Raw genomic sequence first — 21,595 nt, forward strand, 5'->3', positions numbered from 1 at the left:
GAAAAGTCGGTACGTGTGAAAGGAGCCCTATGGTCACTTGCAAACCAGTTTTTAGTGACGACTCAGGTTCTGCTGCAGAAGTGGTACATGGAATGGAAATCTGATTTCCTTGTCAGTGCAGTAGTTCGGGGGTGATTTTTCTGGCAACGTGTTTCAAAAACTCAAAATAAACAAGAAAGAATTATTTTCTGACTGTTATCGGAAATTGTGCTAAGATTACTACTCGGCCATTTCACAGGGTATTGGTGTGTTTGTCAGTGTAGCTTCCAAACTAGTAGTGATGATCGAACTTATGGACCAAACTAGTAATGATGGGCTTAAACTATTGACAAGACCTGCTAAAACTACGTTAAATTTTCCCGGCGAGGGTGGGGAGGTAGGAGGCACTTAACTGTGGCCCAAGTCGTCTTAAACCTTTGCCCTAAGTGCCCAGACATCTATCTAGAAAGATAACCTTCAGGACGGAATTGTCCTTGGATATGAGGGCTGAGGTGTCACAGGTGGTAGGAACTTGGCTTCGTCGCTGACGAAAAGTCTCACACACAACTGAGGGCTGCCAGAATAAGATTAGATATTAAGATTAAAATGAAGATTGAGATAAGATTAAGGATAGATACAAAGGGGTTTAATTGACATGAGGTTAACCCCCATACAAAGTAGATGAATAATAGATAAAGAAATAGTTTAAAAATCAGATACACCTAATATGGAAGATGTTGATTTGGAGGAATACTGGTGTAGCATATGAGTGTGTTACTTGGACTAGGTGACGTAGGGAGAGAATGAGGCTCGGATTGGCTTGTGCTGTTTATTCTGGTTAAGATACGTGCGTCGGCCTAAGGACGGACGTGGCGTGGTCCCCGAAGTGGGGGAACCGGCCACGAAAGCCTAGTGACGCGCTACAAGTACAGAGGAGGACAAACTAACCGGCCTGCCTGCTATGGGCAGGCAGTATATAAGCGGTGACTGACCCGACGTTATGACCAGACCCGACCTAATTGCAGTCCCTTTCCTGGAAGCAGGGGGACCTTTCTGACCACCAGCGTCAGGTCATTGTACCATCCAAGTCCCGATCGCATACCTGTGGGGTATGTTAGTGGGGTGCGTGTACTGGAATGTTTGGGGTCGTCCGGCACGTGTCTTAAGGTCGCCTGATGCCTGCAGGAGAAGTTCCTGTGAAAGGAGTAAATGGGTCTTGGCCTCAGGCGGGGCCTGCAGGTCCCGGGCGGTGGCCCGGAGACTTCCGGACACACCCAAAGTCTTCCAAAAACTTTCGAAGAATTCCATAGACGTATAGCAAAGGGGGAGATTAAAAGAAGACATTAAAAGTGATAAAACCTCTTCCTTGAATGGAGATTAATCTTTGATATTAAAGGAATGATGCGTGACTCTAGTCCGTAGGGGTGTCGCATGAGGTGGTCCTTGGCCGGAATGGAGTCTCGATTAAGATCTCGTTCAGACAGGAGGGAGGGAGAAGGGTAGGCAGGAAGGGAAGGAGAGGTGCAGGAAGCGAGGGAGGGAAGGGGAGGGGCAGGAAGGTAGGGAGAGGGTGGGAGAGAGCAAAGGAAGGGAGAGGGAGGGGAGAAGGGGGGCAGGAAGGGAAAGTAGTGGGAGGGAAGGGAAGGGAGAGGGAGGGAAGGGGGTAAGAGGACAGGCAGGGAGGGAGAGGGGAGGAAGGGAAGGGGATAGAGGGGGAAAAGGAAGGGAGGGAGGGAGGGGTTCGATCACTTTCCTCCCTCCCTTCCCTCTCCCTTCCATCCCTTCTCTCTCCCCTCCATCCCAGGAAGGAAGAAGGGAGGGAGAGAGGCAGGAAGGGAAGGTAGAGGGAGGGAGAGGGAAAGAGGAAAAAGAGGGGGAGAAGGAAGGAGGAAAGGGAGGGGAGAGGACATGCAGGGAGGGAGAAGGGAGGAAGGGAAGGGTTCGATCACTTCCCTCCCTCCCCTTCATCCCTTCCCTCTCCCCTCCATCCTTTCCCTCTCTCCCCCATCCTTTCCCTCCCTCCCTCTCTCCCATCCCTTCCTCTCCCTCCATCCCAGGAGGAAAGGGAAAGGAGAGGGAAGGCAGAGGTAGGGAGGGGAGGGGGAGGGAAGGAGGAAAGGGAGGGAAGGAGATAGAGGGGAAAAGGAAGGGAGGGAGGGAAGTGATCGAATCCCTCTCTCTCCCCTCCCTTCCCCCTCCATCATCCCTTCCCTCCCTCCCTCTCCCCTCCATCATCCCTTCCCTTCCTCCCTCTCTCCTCCATGCCACCCGACTGTGAACTTTCTATTCCTATGACAACAGTTCTCTTTCCCCCCATTGTGCATATCACAGATAGGCGGTTTTCACTTCGATTGTAGAGTGGAAGAAAATAAACAATCATTTGTGTGAAAGTGATCTATCTCTTGATGTTTCTGTTGATATTATTTTTTGTTTATCCGTTTGTTTACTTTCCTTGGATAAGCACTTTAGCAAATTATAGTATTGAGGCGACAGGTCTAAGGGACTGAGTTAAAAATTAACCTGACTTACAATATAGAAAATATAGTCCACCACAGTCCTGGCGTGCAAAACACTTTAGCATGTTAAAGTAGTGAGGCAAAGGGTCACTATGACTGAGTTCAAAATGAACCTGATATATGATATTGAACATAAGCTCCACCACAGTCCTGATGGCCAAGCACTTTAGCATGTTAAAGTACTGAAGTGATGGGTTACCATAACCAAGTTCAAATGAACCTGACTTACAATATAGAACGTAAGCTCCACCATAGTCATGGTGGGCAAAGCACTTTAGCATGTTAAAAATGAGGCAATGGGTCACTGTGACTTATGATATAAAACATAAGCACCACCACAGTCCTGATGGTCAACCACTTAGCATGTTAAAAGTGAGGCAACAAGTCACTGCGACTGAGTTCAAGATGAACCTGATTTATGATATAGAAACTATAGTCCACCACAGTCATGGTGGGCAAAGCACTTCAGCATGTTAAAGTACTGAAGTGATGGGTCACCGTGACCAAGTTCAAATGAACCTGACTTACAATATAGAACTGAAGCTGCACCACAGTCATGGTGGGCAAAGCACTCTAGCATGTTAAAACACTGAAGCAATGAGTCACGGTGACCAAGTTCAAATGAACCTGACTTACAATATAGAACTTAAGCTGCACCACAGTCATGGTGGGGAAAGCAATTTAGCATGTTAAAGTTGTGAGGCAATGGGTCACCATGACTGAGTTCAAAATAAACTTGATTTACAATATAGAATGTAAGCTCCACCACAGTCCTGATGGCCAAGCACTTTAGTATGTTAAAGTAGTGAATCGATGGGTCACCATGACAGAGTTCAAAATGAACCTGACTTACAATATAGAAAGTAAGCTGCACCACAATCCTGGTGGCAAAAGCTTTTTATCATGATGAAATAGTGAATAGACAGGTCACCATGATTGAGTTCAAAATGAACCTGACTTATGATATAGAACAAGCTCCACCACAGTCCTGGTGGGCAAAGCACTTTAGCATGTTAAAGTAGTAAGGCGACAGGACACCGTGACATAGTCCAGAATGAAGCTTAATTACAACATAGAAAGTATGGTTAGCATGTTAGAAGACTGAGGCGATGGGTCCCCGTGACAGAGTTCAAAATAAAACTGATTTACGATATAGAAAATAAGCTCCATCACTGTCCTGGTAGGCAAAGCACTTTACCATGTCAAAGTACTGAAGTGACAGTTCACCATGACTGAGTTCAAAATGAACCTGTATTACTATATAGAACCACAGTCCTGGTGGGCAAAGCACTTAGCATGTTAAAGTAATGAGTCGACGGGTCACCATGACCGAGTTGAAAATGAACATGATTTATGATATAGAATGGAAGTTACCATAGTACTGGTGGGTAAAGCACTTTAGCAAGTTAAAATAGTAATTTGACAGGTCACCTTGATGGAGTTAAAAATGAACCTGGTTTATGATAGAGAACATAAGCTCCACCGCAGTCCTGGTGAGCAAAGCACTTTAGCATGTTAAAGTAGTGAGTCGACAGGTCACCATGACCAAGTTCAAAATGAAACTGACTTATGATATAGAAAGTAAGCTACACCACAATCCTGGTGGCCAAAGCACTTTATCATGATAAAGAAGTAAATCAATGGGTCACTGTGACCAAGTTCAAAATGAATTTGACTTGATATAGAACCTAAGCTCCACCAATATCCTGGTGGGCAAAGCCCTTTAGCATGTTAAGTAGTGAATCGATGGGTTACTGTGACTGACTTCAAAATGAACCTGATTTACCACCATAATGGTGGGCAAAGCACTTTAACAGGTTGAAGTATTGAGGCAATGGGTCGCTGTTACTGAGTTCAAAATGAACCCGACTAACAACATAAAATGAAAGCTCCACCACAGTTTTCGTGGCCAAACACATTAGCTTGTTAAAGTGCTGAGATGACAGGTCACCGTTACAGAGTTCAAAATGAACCTGACTTATGATATGGAACATAAGCTCCACCACAGTCCTGGTAGCCAAAGCACTTTAGCATATTAAAGTAGTGAAAAGACAGGTCACCGTGACTGAGTTCACCTTTGGCCCAGACTCCTCACATCTATTTTGCCATCCACTGTGCCCGACTCTCTCCCTCTGGGCTAAACTTGGGCCAAGTCAGTCACCTGCCAATTTTGGCCAAAATCTATGGGTCACCTGTAGAATTTTGGGGTTCATTTTGGTTGCCTGCTCTGATTTACCCACTATCTCACACACAGGTTGGGGGGCTCAGGGCTCCTGTGGGGTTTACTAGGACACTGCTCAGATCAACAGTACAGGCATTCCCACAGACTCAGACTATACACCCTTCATAGACAGTCAGACAAAACTCATAATACATAGTCTCAAGCACTCATCTGCCTGTGGCCCTGATAACATAAGCAACATCCACCTAAAACACATTGGACCACAAGGTATACACGCACTCACAAACATTGCAAACTACAGCTATTCACACAACACTATACCCGACATCTGGAAGCATGGTAAAATAATCACCATTCCAAAACCGAACAAAGACCCAACAATCCCAACATCGCACTGCCCAATCACACTTCTCTGCACCCCCTCTAAAGTCATTGAACGCCTAATACTTAAACTTGTCACACCACATATTCCCCTTGCTGACTCACAACACGGTTTTAGGCCACTACACTCCACAAACACTCTTCTGACAAACCTCACACAAAGAATTTTAGATGGCATCAATTCAGATAGGCCCCACCAAAGAACACTTCTTATAACATTAGACATTAGTAAAGCTTTTGATGCTATCCCCCGCCACAACCTAACAAATAAAATATATAACACAGACATGCACAATAACACCAAAAGATGGCTGGCCAATTATCTGGCAGGTAGGAATGCTTACGTGTCATATAATGGCCAATCATCGCACATCAGAAACATTAAGAACGGAGTACCACAGGGATCAGTTCTATCCCCCACACTATTTAATCTATACATGCATGACTTACCCACGCCAGACACCTCAGAAATACAAATCTCTTCCTACGCAGACGACATAACAATCACATGCACACATCGTAACACAGACAAAACTGCAGAAATAATCCAGCCATACCTTGACACACTCAACACATGTTTCATCACAAACAGACTCAAAATAGCTCCAACCAAATCTACAGCAACACTTCTCACCAACTGGACAAAAGAACACAAATACATACCTCATCTCTACATCAACAACACTCTAATACCACACACAAACACACCGAAAATTCTTGGTGTAACATACGATACATCCATGTCTTTCAAACAACACATCACAAACATAAAAAACAAATGCACACCCAGACTTAACGCACTTAAGTCAATCACTGGAACAACATTTGGACAAAACAAAGAAACTAATATAACAATATACAAACAATGCATACGCTCAGTGTTGAATTATGCGAGTCCTGCATGGGCTCCTAATCTCAGTGAGACACACCACAACACCCTTCAAATCATACAAAACAAAGCCCTAAAAACAATTACAGGCTGCACAAATACAACACCTACAGACCATTTACACCATGAAACAAAAGTCCTCAAAGTCAAGGACCACCTCAACATGAGAGGCACACAAACACTTGCCGCAGCCACCACAAACACATCACACCTGGTGCACTACATAGCAGAACACCCACATACACCAAGAAACATTAAAACAACACCCAAAGACCTTTATCACGCACAGATACTCTCTTCTCTTCCTCCACAACCACCAAATACCAGCCTCCGGAAACATATTCATAATCATATCACTCACCGCTCCATTAACACACTGAAAGACAACACACTGCTGCATGCCAGACCCCCTGATATCCACCCTTCTGAATCCTCTCTCCCACGAAAGGACAGAGTCCACTTGGCCAGACTGCGGTGCGGTCACTACCCAGCACTTCTAAGCTACCAGAAGAGGCTGGATGACCGCGTTGTGAACAGCTGCCCAGGATGTAACACTTCACCCCATACCATACAACACATAATGGAAGACTGCATTATACACAATCATGCACGCAAACAACACAACATACGCTCTATAAAGGATTTGTGGGAAAACCCAGTTTCGGCTGTGGCATTCCTTGGGGAGACGGGACTGCTCGGACAGACAGTCTAGGGAACGACAACAACAACAACAGTACAGGCAGTGGCACCCCTCCAATGGTTGGGGGGGGGGGTTCTCCTGTTTTTCATTATTGGGTCTTTGGCACCCATACTGTTGGCCCCCCTCAACCTGTGGGTGAGATGATGGGTAAACTGGAGCAGGTGATCAAAATGACCCCCAAAAATCTGCATGGATTTTGGCCAAACTTAACCCAGAGGGAGTGTCGGGCACAGTGGACAGCAAGGAGCCTGGACCTAAGGGCAAGGCTATGGCATCCCTCCAAAGTTGGGGCTTTTTCTCCTGTATTTTATTTTTGGGCCACAGACACCTGTACTGTTGGCCTGAGTGGTGTCCGAGTGGCCCCTCTCAACCTGTAGGTGAGGTGCTGGGTAAATCAGAGCAGGTGACCAAAATACACACATACATACATATACCAAAGGCATAAAAACCCACTCCCACCTATTCCATCCCCACATATTCCACTCCCATCCACCCCCTTCCCTCCCTCATATCTTGGCTCCTCCAGGATGATGGGCCATCCCTGCATCTTGCCCACTGCCCTGGGTCAGAAGCAGTGTCCCACGACACAGCACATCTACAGGAAGGCTGTTTCATTTAATCGGTGACCCTCCCCTCCATCTCCTCATGCAGAAAAGGAGAAAGACAGGGATAAGTCCCTTCGGGCTACATCAATTTATTTTTCACACACACTCCCTCACCCCCCCATCCCCCATCCACTCCTTCTCATGTATCACAGCATCATCCATACACAACCAGTCTCCATTCACCCGTATTTTCTGTCCTCTCCCATCCTTCCTCAACAGACATTCTCCTCTTTCCTAATGCCCCTTTTACCCCATTCATCTATCTCTATCTTATCCTTGGTTGCCCCCTCATGTTCACTCCTTCCATCTCTGCCTTCCACACCTCTTTTACTAATCTTTCTTCACTCATTCTTTCCATGTGTACAAACCATCCCAATACTCTTTCATCAGCCCTATCTCCCAACTCTCTTTCCACCCACGTTCTCCTCCTCACCTCCTCGTTTCTCACTCTTATCCAGCCTTGTAACCCCTATCATACTTCTCAGGCACCTCATCTCAAACACCTTCAAACTCCTCCTCTCTTATGTTCCATGTTTCCGCCCCATACAGTGCTGTCAGCACAATCACTCCTTCTGTTTGTTTTTGTATTTTTTTTTTTTTTTTTTTTTTTTTTGTATGTTTTTTGTGTTTATTGTATCTTTTTTGTATCTTTTTGGATTTTTTTTTGTCTTTTTTTGTATCTGTTTTTATATCTCTCTACCTTTATCTGTGTGCTTATTTCTGTTTATCTATCAGGTTATATGTTTCTGTGTCCATTTATCTTTGTCTATGTTTTTCTGTTGATCTGTTTATCTTTATCCATTTGTCTGTGTCTGTTTATCCATATATCTATTTCGCTGACTGGCTGACTGGCGTGCTTGCTGGCTGGCTAGCTGGCTGGCATGCTTGTCAGCTGGCAAATTGGCTGGCATACTGGCTGGCATATTGGCTGGCATGTTGGTTGTCGTATTTGCTGGTGTATTAGCTGACTGGCTGGGTGGCTGGCATGCTGGCTGGCTGGCTGGGTGGTTGGCTGGCTGATCTCTTTCTATTTAGCTGTATCTCTTGTCATCAGTATGACATTTATTAAAAACATGGCCCTATCACCATGTTAAACATAGGTCATGTTACTTGTTCCTGACTTGCGTGTTCTTTGTGTTTCAGGAAATTATTCTCGAGAAGTCGACAGATGACGAGAAGCTAGGTCTCACTTTATTCTACAGTCCAGCTCCCACTCCACACTCAACCTCGCAAACCATCATTGCCAAATCTCAACCCACCACTGAAGATGAGGGAGAGCAAGGGAAAGAAGGAGACAAGGAAGAAACCAAGAAGAAAAAGGTCAAAAGCAAGAAGGCTATGGAGGGAGAAGAAAAAGTACAAGAAGGGGAAGGTGAAGAGGAGGAAGAGGAGGAAGAAGAGGAGGAGGAGTACGAAGATGATGCTGGGAGAATTACGACTGAGGTGTTAGTTTCTCAGATTGAAAGTGGTTCTGCAGCAGCGCGGGACGGACGTCTACGTATTGGCGATCAAATCCTGCAGGTTGGGCACTGAAATCAAAAGCAAAATTACTCAGTGACATTCATTGGATAAATAGCAAATACTAACTGCTCATACACACATCTGTACATCATTGTCTACTTCATTGCATGTCCCAGAAGACCTCTGCATCAATTTTGTAATTTATATTTTTTATATATTTATATAAAAATATAATATATAATAATATATATATATATATATATGTATATATATATATATATATACATGTATATACATATATATATATGTATATATATATGTATAAATACATATATATATATATGAATATATATAATATATATTTATATATTTATATTTTTTATATATTTATATATATATATATATTTTTTTCCATTTTTTCCTGTTATTCCACTTACTCCTGGTACCTTCATATATATATTTTTATATATTTATTGTCATTTTCATCTCTTCCCATCCTATTTACATATTCCCTTGGTCTTCCCCATAAATCATCCCCTCCAACCCTGCCCTTGAGAAGTTGGTCTTTTATATACATTTAACATGGATCTGCTAGAATTCTGTCATTCACTTTATTAATAACAGTTCTTTGAGGAAACCCTCTGTTCTAGCCTTATTCTTGGACATTTTTTGTTCTATTATTTTTAATGGGCTTCTTTATCTCTTCCCCAGACCTCTGTTCATTAGACACATGCACCCATTTACTCCCCATTTTTCACTTGTTTCTATTCTTCACATCTCTCTAGTTTTGTCCTTTGCCTTGTATAACTGTCTTCTGCTATTGGTAATGCAGAAGGAAGTCTAAACATGTTCAAGATTAAATGTTTGAGAAATATGGTAGGTAATATGAGGATGAATGAAGTGAGAAATATGGTGGTAAGGCAGAGAGAGGGGAAAGAAAGCTGTCAGATAAGGCTGATGTGCTCAGATGGTTTGAGCAAATGGAAAGAGTGGGTGAGGGAAGGCTTTCACAAAGAATATGAAAGCAAAAGTTGTTAGAGTGATCTCTGGCACTATATTTGTTGTTCTCTATACCTTTTTTGGTTTACGTGCCAAGCTGATCCATCTGCAAATCTTAATTCACTTTTTGAGAACCTCCCTGCTGGTTGTCCAGCAAATATTTTTAGTTGTTAATAGACATTTGGGAATGGATGCTAAGAGGAGATTGTATTTACCTAGTTGTATTATACGGGAAGGGAGCTATGCTCGTGGTGACCGTCTTTGTATCTTTCAGAATCAAATTTTTTCTTACATACATACATATACCAAGGCTTTTTCCCTCTTACAAGGGAGGTAGCCAAAAAGGAAAAGGCATGAAATCATTCCCACCCATTCCATCCCTGAATACACTTCACACCCCTCCACCCTCCCTCTTATCTTAGCACCTCCTGGATGACGGGTCATCCCCGCACCTTGTCCACTGCCCTAGGTCAGAAGCAGTGTCACAAGACACAGCACATCCACAGCTAGGCCGCTTCATTAAATCGGCGACCCCCCCTCTCCGTCCCCCCTTAATATCTTGAATAGTGTTTGCACACACTGTTTCTTTGTCTAATTTGTTCCAGGTATTTATCATTCTGTGTAGGAAGCTATTTTTTTCAGATCTCTTCAGTAATTATCTTTTTTGAGTTTCTTTTCGTGTCCTCTTGTTTTTCCATTGTCCCATTTCAATAAATCATTCTTATCTAAGATTTCCATTCCTTTCATAATTTTATAGATAGTAGGTCTCCTCTTTCCCTTCTTTGTTCCAGAGTTGATAATTCTAATTTGGGCAGTCTTTGTTCATATGTCATTTTGGAAAAAGTTGGTGCCATGTTGTTATTGCTCTTTTTATTCTTTCTAATTTATTTTTTATTTTTTTGGTACTGGGTGTCCATAGTGTTGCTGCATACCCGAGTTTTTGGTCTTATTAGTGTAGTTAATTTTTTTTTTTATATAATTTCTTCATCCAAATAGACAAATGCCACTTTTATTGACCTCAATAAATTGTAGGTTTCTCCGACTATGAAGGACAATTGTGCCGACACCATTGTATGGGGCAGAAACATGGAACATAAGAGAGGAAGAAAGAAGTTTGAATGTGTTTGAGATGAGGTGCCTGAGTAGTATGGTAGGGGTTACTAGGCTGGATAAGAGTGAGAAACAAGGAGGTGAGGAGGAGAACATGGATGGAAATGGAGTTGGGAGATAGGGCTATTGGGATGGTTTGTACACACGGAAAGAATGAGTGAAGAAAGACTAGTATAAGAGGTGTGGAAGGTAGAGGTGGAAGGAGTGAACATAAGGGGGCAACCTAGGATGAGATGGATGGATGGGGTAAAAGGGGCATTGGGAAAGGATGGGAGAGGACAGAAGATAGGGGTGAGTGGAGAATGGTTGTGTATGGATGATGCTGTGATGCATGAGAGAGTCTGGGTGGGGGATTGGGGGTGAGGGAGTATGTGTGAAAAATAAATTTATGCAGCCCAAAGGGATTTCTCCCAGTCTTCTACTTTTCTGTATGAGGGGACAGAGAAGGAGGGGTTACCAATTTAATGAAGTGGCCTTGCTGTGGATGTGCTGTGTCTTGGGACACTGCTTCTGACCCAGAGCAGTGGGCAAGATTCAGGGATGATCCATCACCCAGGAGGTGCCAAGATAAAAGGGAAGGAAGGGGGTGGATGGGAGTGGAGTATGTTGGGGATGGAATAGGTGGGAGTGGATTTTATGCCCTTGTTTTTTGGCTACCTCCCTCGTAAGGGGGAAAAGCCTTTGGTATATGTACTCATGTTGTTGTTGTTGTTGTTGTTGTTGTCCGTTCCATAGACTGTCTGTCCAATCAGTCCCGTCTCCCCAAGGAATGCCACAGCCGAAACTGGGTTTTCCCACAAATCCTTTATAGAGTGTATGTTGTGTTGTTTGCGTGCATGATTGTGTATAATGCAGTCTTCCATTATGTGTTGTATGGTATGGGGTGAAGTGTTACATCCTGGGCAGCTGTTCACAATGCGGTCATCCAGCCTCTTCTGGTAGCTTAGAAGTGCTGGGTGGTGGCCACACCGCAGTCTGGCCAAGTGGACTCTGTCCTTTCGTGGGAGAGAGGATTCAGAAGGGTGGATATCAGGGGGTCTGGCATGCAGCAGTGTGTTGTCTTTCAGTGTGTTAATGGAGCGGTGAGTGATATGATTATGAATATGTTTCCAGAGGCTGGTATTTGGTGGTTGTGGAGGAAGAGAAGAGAGTATCTGTGTGTGATACAGGTCTTTGGGTGTTGTTTTAATGTTTCTTGGTGTGTGTGGGTGTTCTGCTATGTAGTGTAGCAGGTGTGATGTGTTTGTGGTGGTTGCGGCAAGTGTTTGTGTGCCTCTCATGTTGAGGTGGTCCTTGACTTTGAGGACTTTTGTTTCATGGTGTAAATGGTCTGTAGGTGTTGTATTTGTGCAGCCTGTAATTGTTTTTAGGGCTTTGTTTTGTATGATTTGAAGGGTGTTGTGGTGTGTCTCACTGAGATTAGGAGCCCATGCAGGACTCACATAATTCATCACTGTACTCATGTTGGTACCCTTGGTATCAAACCTTGTGGGACCAACAGCTTGTATCAGCAAGTAGTATCCTGCAAGAGGAACATCAGAGAGAATCCTGCTGTACATTTTCAAAACCCATCAACACCATCATCTCTACCTGAAGGTGCAATCCTAAGGGGCAGACCATTGGTCTCTGGACTGGGACCCCAAGATCTCATTATCAGTTTTAATTATAGTTCCTCCACCTTTTTCACATAAGAAGGGCTGACAACCATTGACTGCTCCATTCCTCCTACTGCTATAAGCAAGTGATATAGAAACAATGCCATGGACAAGATTACAATATTTTTTCCCAGAGAGACCAGTGGTAAGGCCAGAGGGTTTTTGCAAGTTGCTCTTGGCCTGAAGGTTTCCTGTTATGATACAACAACAACTCTTATTACCAAATCTATTTTGGTCTCATGCTCTTTTCCTCCCACCTCACAGGCTTATATTTAGTTTTTGTTTACTTTGTCACAGTCCCTCCATTCATTACCGTTTTTCCCTCCACCTTCTTCATATCCATGTATTCTTGTGACTTTTACATTTTAGATATATTTGAGTATGATCTTGCTTTCAGAAATGAATTCTTTTAATTCATTCATTCTTTGAGTTGGGATATTTGTTCTATTTAACACCAAAATATTTTATACAACTAAGGAGTGAGTTCTGGATAAAAAGATGGTCACCCCTCTGAACAGAATTTGTAAAGTTCATCAATAAGGTGATAATGTGCTTCACAGACTTGAATGTGTATATATATTAGTTTAAATGCAGTAGAGAGTATATAGGCTGCAACACTAACAGACTAACCATTTCTTCAGATCGATGGTGTGGCTCTAACGACAAAAGAACAGACTGAGAAAGTTTTTAGCAAGTGTGGGAGGAAAGTTACTCTCCTTGTCTCACGAACACAATACTATGTAAGTAATGGAAGTTTTGTGATTGGTGCCATGGAGATTGTCAATACATGCACAATTCATAATCTCCTTACAGTGGTCCGACATTGATCTTAAAGCATACTGGATATTCAATGGTCTGGGGTAGCAGTTACAATTCAAACAATTTTCATGTCATGACCATCATTGTCCACATAATGAATAGAGCCATAAATGTCAAATATATATATAGTATAAGTACTCACTTATATGATGATGATATAGTTTAATGTCACAAACTCCCCCTTTATCAGGAGGCTGGAATATTCATCGATTAAAATCATGTTTAAATTTCCATTTTTTAGGACGAAGATGACCTGGTGGAGGGAGAGATATTAGAAGATGTTGTTGAAGAAGATGAGGATCTTGAAGTCCTTGATGCCAATTCAGAATTTAACACGTCCAGGTAAGAAATGGTTTCTCCTGTAATGTGACACTTTTACCTATTAAAATTTATCTGCCCATTCTGAACCACAACACTAACAAACATCAGCATGTTCACCTCTTGGCACATTAGAAAAGAGCTCTACATATTCCTACTTCCCTTCCTCCATACTTACCCACTTTCACAGATTTCATTTTCCACTCCCATAATCAAGTTGATTTATTTGTTCTCTCCATATTATCACATTTTATTATACTCTATCTGACCTCCAATGGTCACAATTCATTTCCATCCCTCATGTATTTTCACTTCTGTCATTGATATATCATTGCTTCAAAGCTGTACAGCAGCATTAGTTAGAAAACATCTTCATTATTGCCCATCAGAGTTTGCCCCTTTCAAAATTAACTTTGCTCTGTTAGTATCCTAATTTTGCCTTTCACTATCACATCTATCCACTGGTCTGTCTATATACCAGGGGCTTTTTCCCTCTTACAAGAGGGTATGGGGTTTTGTATTATATTAGACTTGTTAGTTCATTTTTTAGTATGAAAATATATTAGTTCCAGTGGTAATTATAATCAGAGAAATAAATGGAAAAAGTAAAAAGATAGAGCACAGGCCCTTGTGCTGAAAGAGTTGTTGAGCAAGAAGGGGATGTCTGGTGAGCAAGGAAGGAAGAAGGCAGGAGATAGGGGTGAGTGGAAAATGGCTGTGTATAGATGATACTGTGATGCAAGGAAGGGAAGGGGTGGGGGGTTTAGGATATTTAGATGTAGTGCGAAGGGAATAGAGAGGTGGGTCACTGATTAAGTGAAGTGGCTGTGCTGTGGATGTGCTGTGTCTTGTTGCATTGCTTCTGACCTAGGGCAGTAGGTGGGGCTCAGGGATGACCTGTCATCCATGAGAAGCTAAGATGAAAGAGGTGGTGGATGGGAGTGGAAGGGGTGGGAATGAAATGGGTGGGAGTGGGTATATGCCTTTTGACTTTGGCTCCCTCCCTGGTAAGGGGAAGGCCTTTGGTATATAAACAGCTATCCACTGACATGCAGACAAACATGTACACAAGTGCATTTGGCCCTCCCAATATCCTTCCCCCCAACAGTAGTTTACCAACATCCAGGTTTTGGCAGAGCTGTGTGTGTGTGTGTGTGTGCACATTGGATTTATGGACATATTCCTGCTGTTTTCATTCTTAAAACTACCTGTGGCCCCCACCTACAGTCATTTCAGTTCCTTTTAATATATTAAATGGAGGGTCCATGGTATCAGAGATTAAACTTTAGAAGCAAAAGTAAATCACTATTATGCTAAATCTTTATTTTCTTTACAGTAGATCTCCAGCTCATTCAGTGAAAAGCAATGACAGTTTGGACAAAAAGTTGATACAGATTCCTGAGGAAGTTGATGTTAACACCACCCGCACCTCATCCTCGACTTCTTCTGCCAAGAAGGACACCATTCGTTCATCTTCATCAGCTGCCTCAAGTACATCTTCAAAAGGGTCTCGTATATTAGTAAAAGGAAGTGAAGATAAGTGTCCAACTATTGCCACAATGGATCGGGAGATGCATCGCGTCAACCAGCAGATGGCAGATTTAGCTATGGAGTGTGAACGTATGGCGCAGAAGAGAAAAGAAAGACCACCTCAGCAGTTACCCACATCTGCCCAGCAACAACGACAGCAACCAGGATCAGAATCTGAACATATATATGAATCAATACCTGATGTCACAGAATCAGATGAACCCATTTACTGTGTTCCTTATGAGGCAGGAATGACCAATAAACGCTTAGGTCTCCATGCTGAAGCCATTCGTAATCAAATAAACAAGCAGCAACAGCAGCTTCAGCAGTCATCACAGAATCCAGCTCAACAGGCAGTCACTAAAACAGATACAAGGGGAACTCGAAGCAGTGGCACAAGCAGCAGTAGTGGTGGCAGCAGGAAAGGAGGGGAGACAAGTGAAAGACACAAGTCAGTTGAACGATGGGTAAAGGAAAATCAGAAAGATTCAGTTTTAACAAAAGACCGCAGAAGGAACATTGAGGACAATCGAAGGAGGAATGATAGGCGTACCAGTAGTGGTGGTGCAACTGGAACCAGTACAAAACATCGGACATTAGACGCCCACCAAGAGGAAAGAGATTCATCCTCTGCCTACAATACTGGTGACTCAACTGGGAGCAACCAGCCTACCCTGGAACTCTCATTAGGTCAAGATCCTGCCCTTAGACAATCCACATTGACATTGTGTCCACCTACAAATGACCAGTCCCTCCAGGTTAGCCTTGATTCAGATACATATTCTGCAATCTCGTGTGACTCGTGCAGGAGATGCATGAGGTTGCCACCCCTGCAGGTTCAACCCATCCCTCTTAGCAAAGGATCATCTCGCACACTCGACCCTCCACACACCTCTGCTCCCACCATGACTGGCATACCTCCTCACACCATGCACAAGTCCACTGCATCAGCAGTGGCAGCAGAGTGTGAAAACAACCGTAATTATGTAACCTTCCTTCCAGCAGAGACTATGTATACTAATTCAGCCAATCTGCAGCAAACAATATGGCTCCAACAGCAGTTGTTCCGCCAAGCCATGTACCGTAGTGGTACCACAGGTGGTGGAGGTACTGCACCCTCTACTCCTGGTACTCCTCTAACACCTCGTGGTCTCCCACCTCGAGCACCCACCCACTACACCCAAGACGAACCTGTTCAAATGGAGTGGAAGGTAAGATTATTTTACATTCAGACTTGCCTTTTAATAGTACTTTCCTCTTTTGTGTAGAATTTCTTCAGGCATTTTCCACACTGATGTACTGAATTCTAAATGTTTTCTTACAGGTGAAGCGACGCCCTGATGGAACACGATATATAACTCGAAGACCTGTAAGAAATAAACTGCTCAAAGAACGTGCTCTTAGAATCAATCAGGAAAGAGCAGGCCTCACAACTGATGATGACGCCATGTCAGAAATGAAGGTAGGTGAAAGTAATACTACATGGTAAATAATGAAACAAATAGGGATGAAGGAAATATGTTCAGTATTTACATCATCTGATAGTTTTGCTGCATATTTTAATTTGCAATATCTGTTATCTAGCTTGGGCGATACTGGAGTCGAGAGGACCGTAAGAGACATTTAGAAAAAGAGAAGGAAAGACGACGTCGACATGAACTTGTGCGACGGCAACAACAGCAGCAGGGTGGAGGAACCAGTGGGAGAGGTGGGGGAGGGACTGGAGGAACTGGAAGTTGTAGTACAGAACCTCACCTCACAACAACAACAACATTAGAAAACACTGTACATCAGGTAATGTTATGTAGTTATTTAGTTGGTATACTATATATAACCAATATTTTTTTTTAAATATTCATATGAGAGGGAAGAAGCCTTTTGGTTTATATAAGTAGATAGATGTACAGTGAGTCCTCATTATTCGGTACATATGTGTTCCTGAAAACCTTACCGCAAATTGAAATTACCGTATACCGAACCCAAGTTTTGACTTATGGCAGACGTACCTTCTCCCTGCTCTTTCCTCTTCAAAATATCTAATTTTACCTCCAAAACATGAGCAGATACCATATCTGTGAATTTTTCTTACTGTATATAGAATCGAGGGTAGTAATTACCAAATACCATAACTGTGAATTTACCGGATAAAGAATTAGCATGTATGGAGGACTCACTGTATTATTCCCTCTACAAGGATTTGTTGTATGTACTGATTATGACCACTACTATATTACTATTATCATCACTACAACCACTATTGTAGTGCCAGCTGTTAAAGCCTGTGTAATAGATCCAGGGATAATACATTATGCAAATAGTGGAAATGAGATGCTTGAGGGTCATGTGTAAAATATGACATAGTATGGAATGATAAAGTTTGTAAAAGGATAGGGGTAAAAATAGGAATGGGAAAGTAGAACAGGCCAGCTATAGGTGGCTTGGTCATGGGTAAGAAACAAGTGTTAAATGTTTGATTTCCATTTCTAGGCACTCTGGAGAGATTCAAGTTTGAGAGGAAGCAGTAGCAGCAGGAAACCATTAGCTGCTTTGGATCACAGAAAGAACATCACCACTACTACCCCACCTACAGCCCCTCCTCACCCACCTACGTCCGTCACATCAACACCTTTCCGTCGCAAGGAACACCATGGTAATATCATTGTGGAGGACTATGGTCCTCCTCCACCTCGTGGCCATGTACCACCAACGCCTCCTGCAGTAGTGAAAGGGCTGCTTTCAGTCACTACTGTGTAGCAGAACAGGAATATGCCAGCAATGACACCGGTATCAAAGTAGCCCAAGTCTCCTTAGCTAACAAGATTTTTACTGTAAATATATATAAATATGAATATATATTCTCTTCACAAGAGAGTAAATTTGTAGCTGCATGGAAAAGCAAGATAAAACAGAAGGCTAATATGGAAGCAAGTAAAAGTGTTAAGTGACCATAAGCAACTACCATAACACCACATTGTGTCGCTTCATTGCCTGTCATCTATGTGCAATTGAAGCATAGTTTAGTGAGCATATTCATATCAGTTTGAGGATGCTGTGCACACACTTGAATGCATAAACCTTGAATTAGAATATAGCCTTTATAAACAATGAACTCCCAAGCCATGTATTATGTCATTCTGTAGCTTGTGATACAAGCAGAACCACATGCAAATATTGTTTAATGGCAAAAAAGTAAAAAAAAAAAAAAAAAAAGTCAATGTGTTGAAGGTATACAGTGAGAGCCAGAGTGCTGGTTTATTGGACAATATTTCAGATGTTAGTTTACTGTAAATCAAACAATAGATAATCCCATGTCATTCACTTGAAGCTGGATTGCAAAGAAAGTCAGTGTTGTGAAAAAAAAGTGTAAATTCATAAAAAGCTTGGCAAAAACTGCTTTTGCAAATGCTCGGCTTGCTTAGTGAATGTTGTCTTCAAACAGTTGTGTATTTTTTACACAATTGGTCTCTGTATGCTGTACCAAGTTGAAACCATCTATTTAAGTAATACAGCAACAAGCTCTACACTTCAGCACATAAGCTTGGGTTGCAGGAAGATGTAGTGGGCTGTTGCCACATCTTGCATATTAAGATGTGCCGTCGAAGGCCCAATAGTAAATGCAAACCAAAACCTAATTTTGTTACATTCTTCCTCCTCGCATGATTTCGAGGATTGGTTAAGAAAAGGAAGATGAACTTTCTTAAAAACTTGTAGCCATAATGGCTTAGATATATTTGTAAACCACTTATAGCCACTTATAGATCCACTTGATGCTCACTGACTTATTATAGCATTACACAAAACATTTACACAACTGAACCATACAACCTACACAGTCCTGTATCGACTTCCCTCTGTTTCAGTGCATCACTGTTTGATTTAATGTGCTGGCGTATTCAGTCCTTCAGTAACTGCAGCTCACTAGGATGTGGTAGATTGTGGTTGATAACACAAGAGTATTTTCTTGTTTCCAGACAGTACTGCAGTATGGTCTTCATTCTCATGGCAGTCTGTCATTGTTTGATGGTGTTGCTTTAAGTACTTGGCCAAGGAGGGTGCCAAAATGGGGCATGCTACCCCCTTCTTGTGCCCCTTAGCAAACGCACTGTGTCCTGGTTAACAGTGTGTCAACAGTATACCATATCTACACTGAAACACAAACACTTGAATGCACACTCACATCTACATTTTTTACACTAAACTGAGGCTGTCCCTAGTCTACTGAACGAGGATTCCTAGTGCACTAGAGTTAGGTAAGCAGACATAAACAAACTTCAGTGGTGATGTATGAATATTACAATCTCCAGGTGATTACTTATGAAGGGCCTGCAAGAGTGACTGTCAAATGTAGAATGAATGGAGTGTATATATATATTGTATATTGAAGAAGAAAGGCCAAGGAGAAGCCTCTGAAGTGAAAAGAAAGTTAATCACTGCTGTGAAAATAAATGGTGATCCTAAAATTACTGACGCTTATATACTGACGAGATGAGTGTTGTGCTGCTTTGAATATTTTCTTTATCCATGTGTGAATCCTCGTTCCACAGCTTGCCTTTCCCCTTTGTTTATTTTGTGTCAACTGTGTATGTCATGTACATTTGTGTATAGCCAAAAAAAGCTTTATATTGAGTATGGCCATTTAAAAATTATGTTATGCTTTAAGAATAAATATCAACATTTCATTTCTGTTTACTTAACACTCAACTAGATTATTTTTTATCTATTGAGCCCCAGTGATGAGTATCTTGTATTAGTCCTGTAAAATAGTTACTGGGACAATTTGGCTCCAACTTGCCTCAGGAGGAGATAGCCAGTCATCCACAAGGGCTTTCAAGGTAGGGAACAAATAGTTGGTTCTAAGGGCATGGGCATGAAGCCCAGGCAAACTTAGGCTCCAGGGACATGATAAGACCACTTTGAGGATCTAAAAGGGTTTCCAGAAGACTACAAATTTCTTAAGTCATTTGGAGTTTATTCTGTTCTACAACTACCCTCTTTTATATAGAGATGGGGGGACTTGTCTTTGTATTCTGACCCCTGTTGATGGGGGGTCCCATCCCAAGCAGACTTTGGAAATGGGAAAGGTGCTACAAGCTTTTGTTGGTAAACATCAAGCTGTTTTCATACTTTGCATCATGGTCCTCTGTCTTTGGAGTTTGTACCTGCTTGAAGATACTAGATGTATTAGCTCTTCTCGCTATTGGCAGAAGTTTTGGTGTGCTTTTGCTAAACTACTCCCACAATACACTGAAAATACTCAATAGATGGCATTATTGTTTATATTCAAACAAAGGATTTTTCCAAAATTTGGGGTTTTGCTTATTATAAGGAGAAGGAGAAGGAGTACAAGAAGAAGCTGAGAGAGGAGTGGGAGGGAGTGAAGGATAGAGTAGAAATAGGAGTGGAGGAGGAATGGGGATGGTTCAAGGAGGGAGTCATAAGGTGTGCAAAAGTGATGTGTGGAACAAGGAGGAGGGGAGGAAATAGAAGAAAGGATATTGAGTGGTGGGATGAGGAAGCAAAGAAAGTTGTAGAAGAGAAGAGAGTTTTCACAGATTGGTTATAGAATAGGATGAGGGAATCCTATGAGAGGTACAAAGAAAAGAGAAGTAAAGCATAAGATAAAGGAGGCAAAGAGTAGAGCAGATGTGAAATGGGGTAAGAGTATGACAAATTTTTGAAAGTAATAAAAAGATGTTTTGGAAAGAAATTAAGAGAGGAAGGGGAGGCGAATCAAATAGAGAAGAAAAGGTAAAAGGTGCAGATGGAGAGACAATAATGGAAGAGAAGGCAGTAAGAGGAAGATGGGCAGAGTATTTTAGGGAGTTGCTAAATGTGAAGGAGGATAGGGAGGGAAAGGTAGTTCCAGTGGGATGCACTAAGAAAATGACCATGATGAGTGAAGAAAATGGAGGAGAAATAAGGAAAGATGAAGTGAAGGCAGCTGTTAAGATGATGAGAGCAGGTAAGACACCTGGTCTGGATGGATGCCATGCAGAATGTTTGAAGAAAGGAGGTACAGTTATGGTGTGGCTGGTGAGGTTATTTAATGTTTGTTTAAGAGAGGGTAGAGTGCCGGAGGACTGGAGGAGTGCCTGTATAGTTCCACTTTGCAAGGGAAAAGGGGACAAGTGTGAGTGTAGTAGTTTCAGAGGGATTAGCTTGTTAAGTGTAGTTGGGAAGGCTTATGGGAGGGTCTTGATTGAGAGGATTAGGAGAGGAACAGAGGGAGTAATTGGTGAGGAACAGTGTGGGTTTAGGACAGGTAGAGGTTGTGTAGATCAGATTTTTGTGGTAAGACAGATATGTGAGAAAGCTATAGGAAAAGGTAAGGATGTTTTTTTTACTTTTATGGATTTGGATAAGGCTTATGACAGGGTACACAGGAAGGCGCTGTAGGAGGTATTGCAGATATATGGAATAGGAGGAAAGCTTTTAGGAGCTGTCAAGAGTT

At 42.3% G+C, this 21,595-nt stretch overlaps 1 protein-coding gene across 3 annotated transcripts in view; it reads left to right on the plus strand.

The window, feature by feature from the left end:
* Positions 1–19,823, plus strand: part of Slip1 (SLo interacting protein 1) — a 306,834-nt gene extending 287,011 nt beyond the window's left edge. For all 3 annotated transcript variants that reach the window (XM_076190991.1, XM_076190992.1, XM_076190993.1), the window contains 7 exons: positions 8,396–8,773; positions 13,119–13,217; positions 13,538–13,638; positions 14,951–16,355; positions 16,469–16,606; positions 16,729–16,938; positions 17,632–19,823. In XM_076190991.1, coding sequence (XP_076047106.1) covers positions 8,396–8,773; positions 13,119–13,217; positions 13,538–13,638; positions 14,951–16,355; positions 16,469–16,606; positions 16,729–16,938; positions 17,632–17,898 — 2,598 coding nt within the window. In that variant the 3' untranslated portion in view covers positions 17,899–19,823. The remainder of the gene's footprint in view (positions 1–8,395; positions 8,774–13,118; positions 13,218–13,537; positions 13,639–14,950; positions 16,356–16,468; positions 16,607–16,728; positions 16,939–17,631) is intronic.
* The last annotated feature ends 1,772 nt before the right edge of the window (positions 19,824–21,595 follow it).

Source organism: Oratosquilla oratoria, chromosome 9, assembly GCF_046742065.1.
Source record: "Oratosquilla oratoria isolate Oo_2021 chromosome 9, ASM4674206v1, whole genome shotgun sequence".
Lineage (NCBI taxonomy): Eukaryota > Metazoa > Arthropoda > Malacostraca > Stomatopoda > Squillidae > Oratosquilla > Oratosquilla oratoria.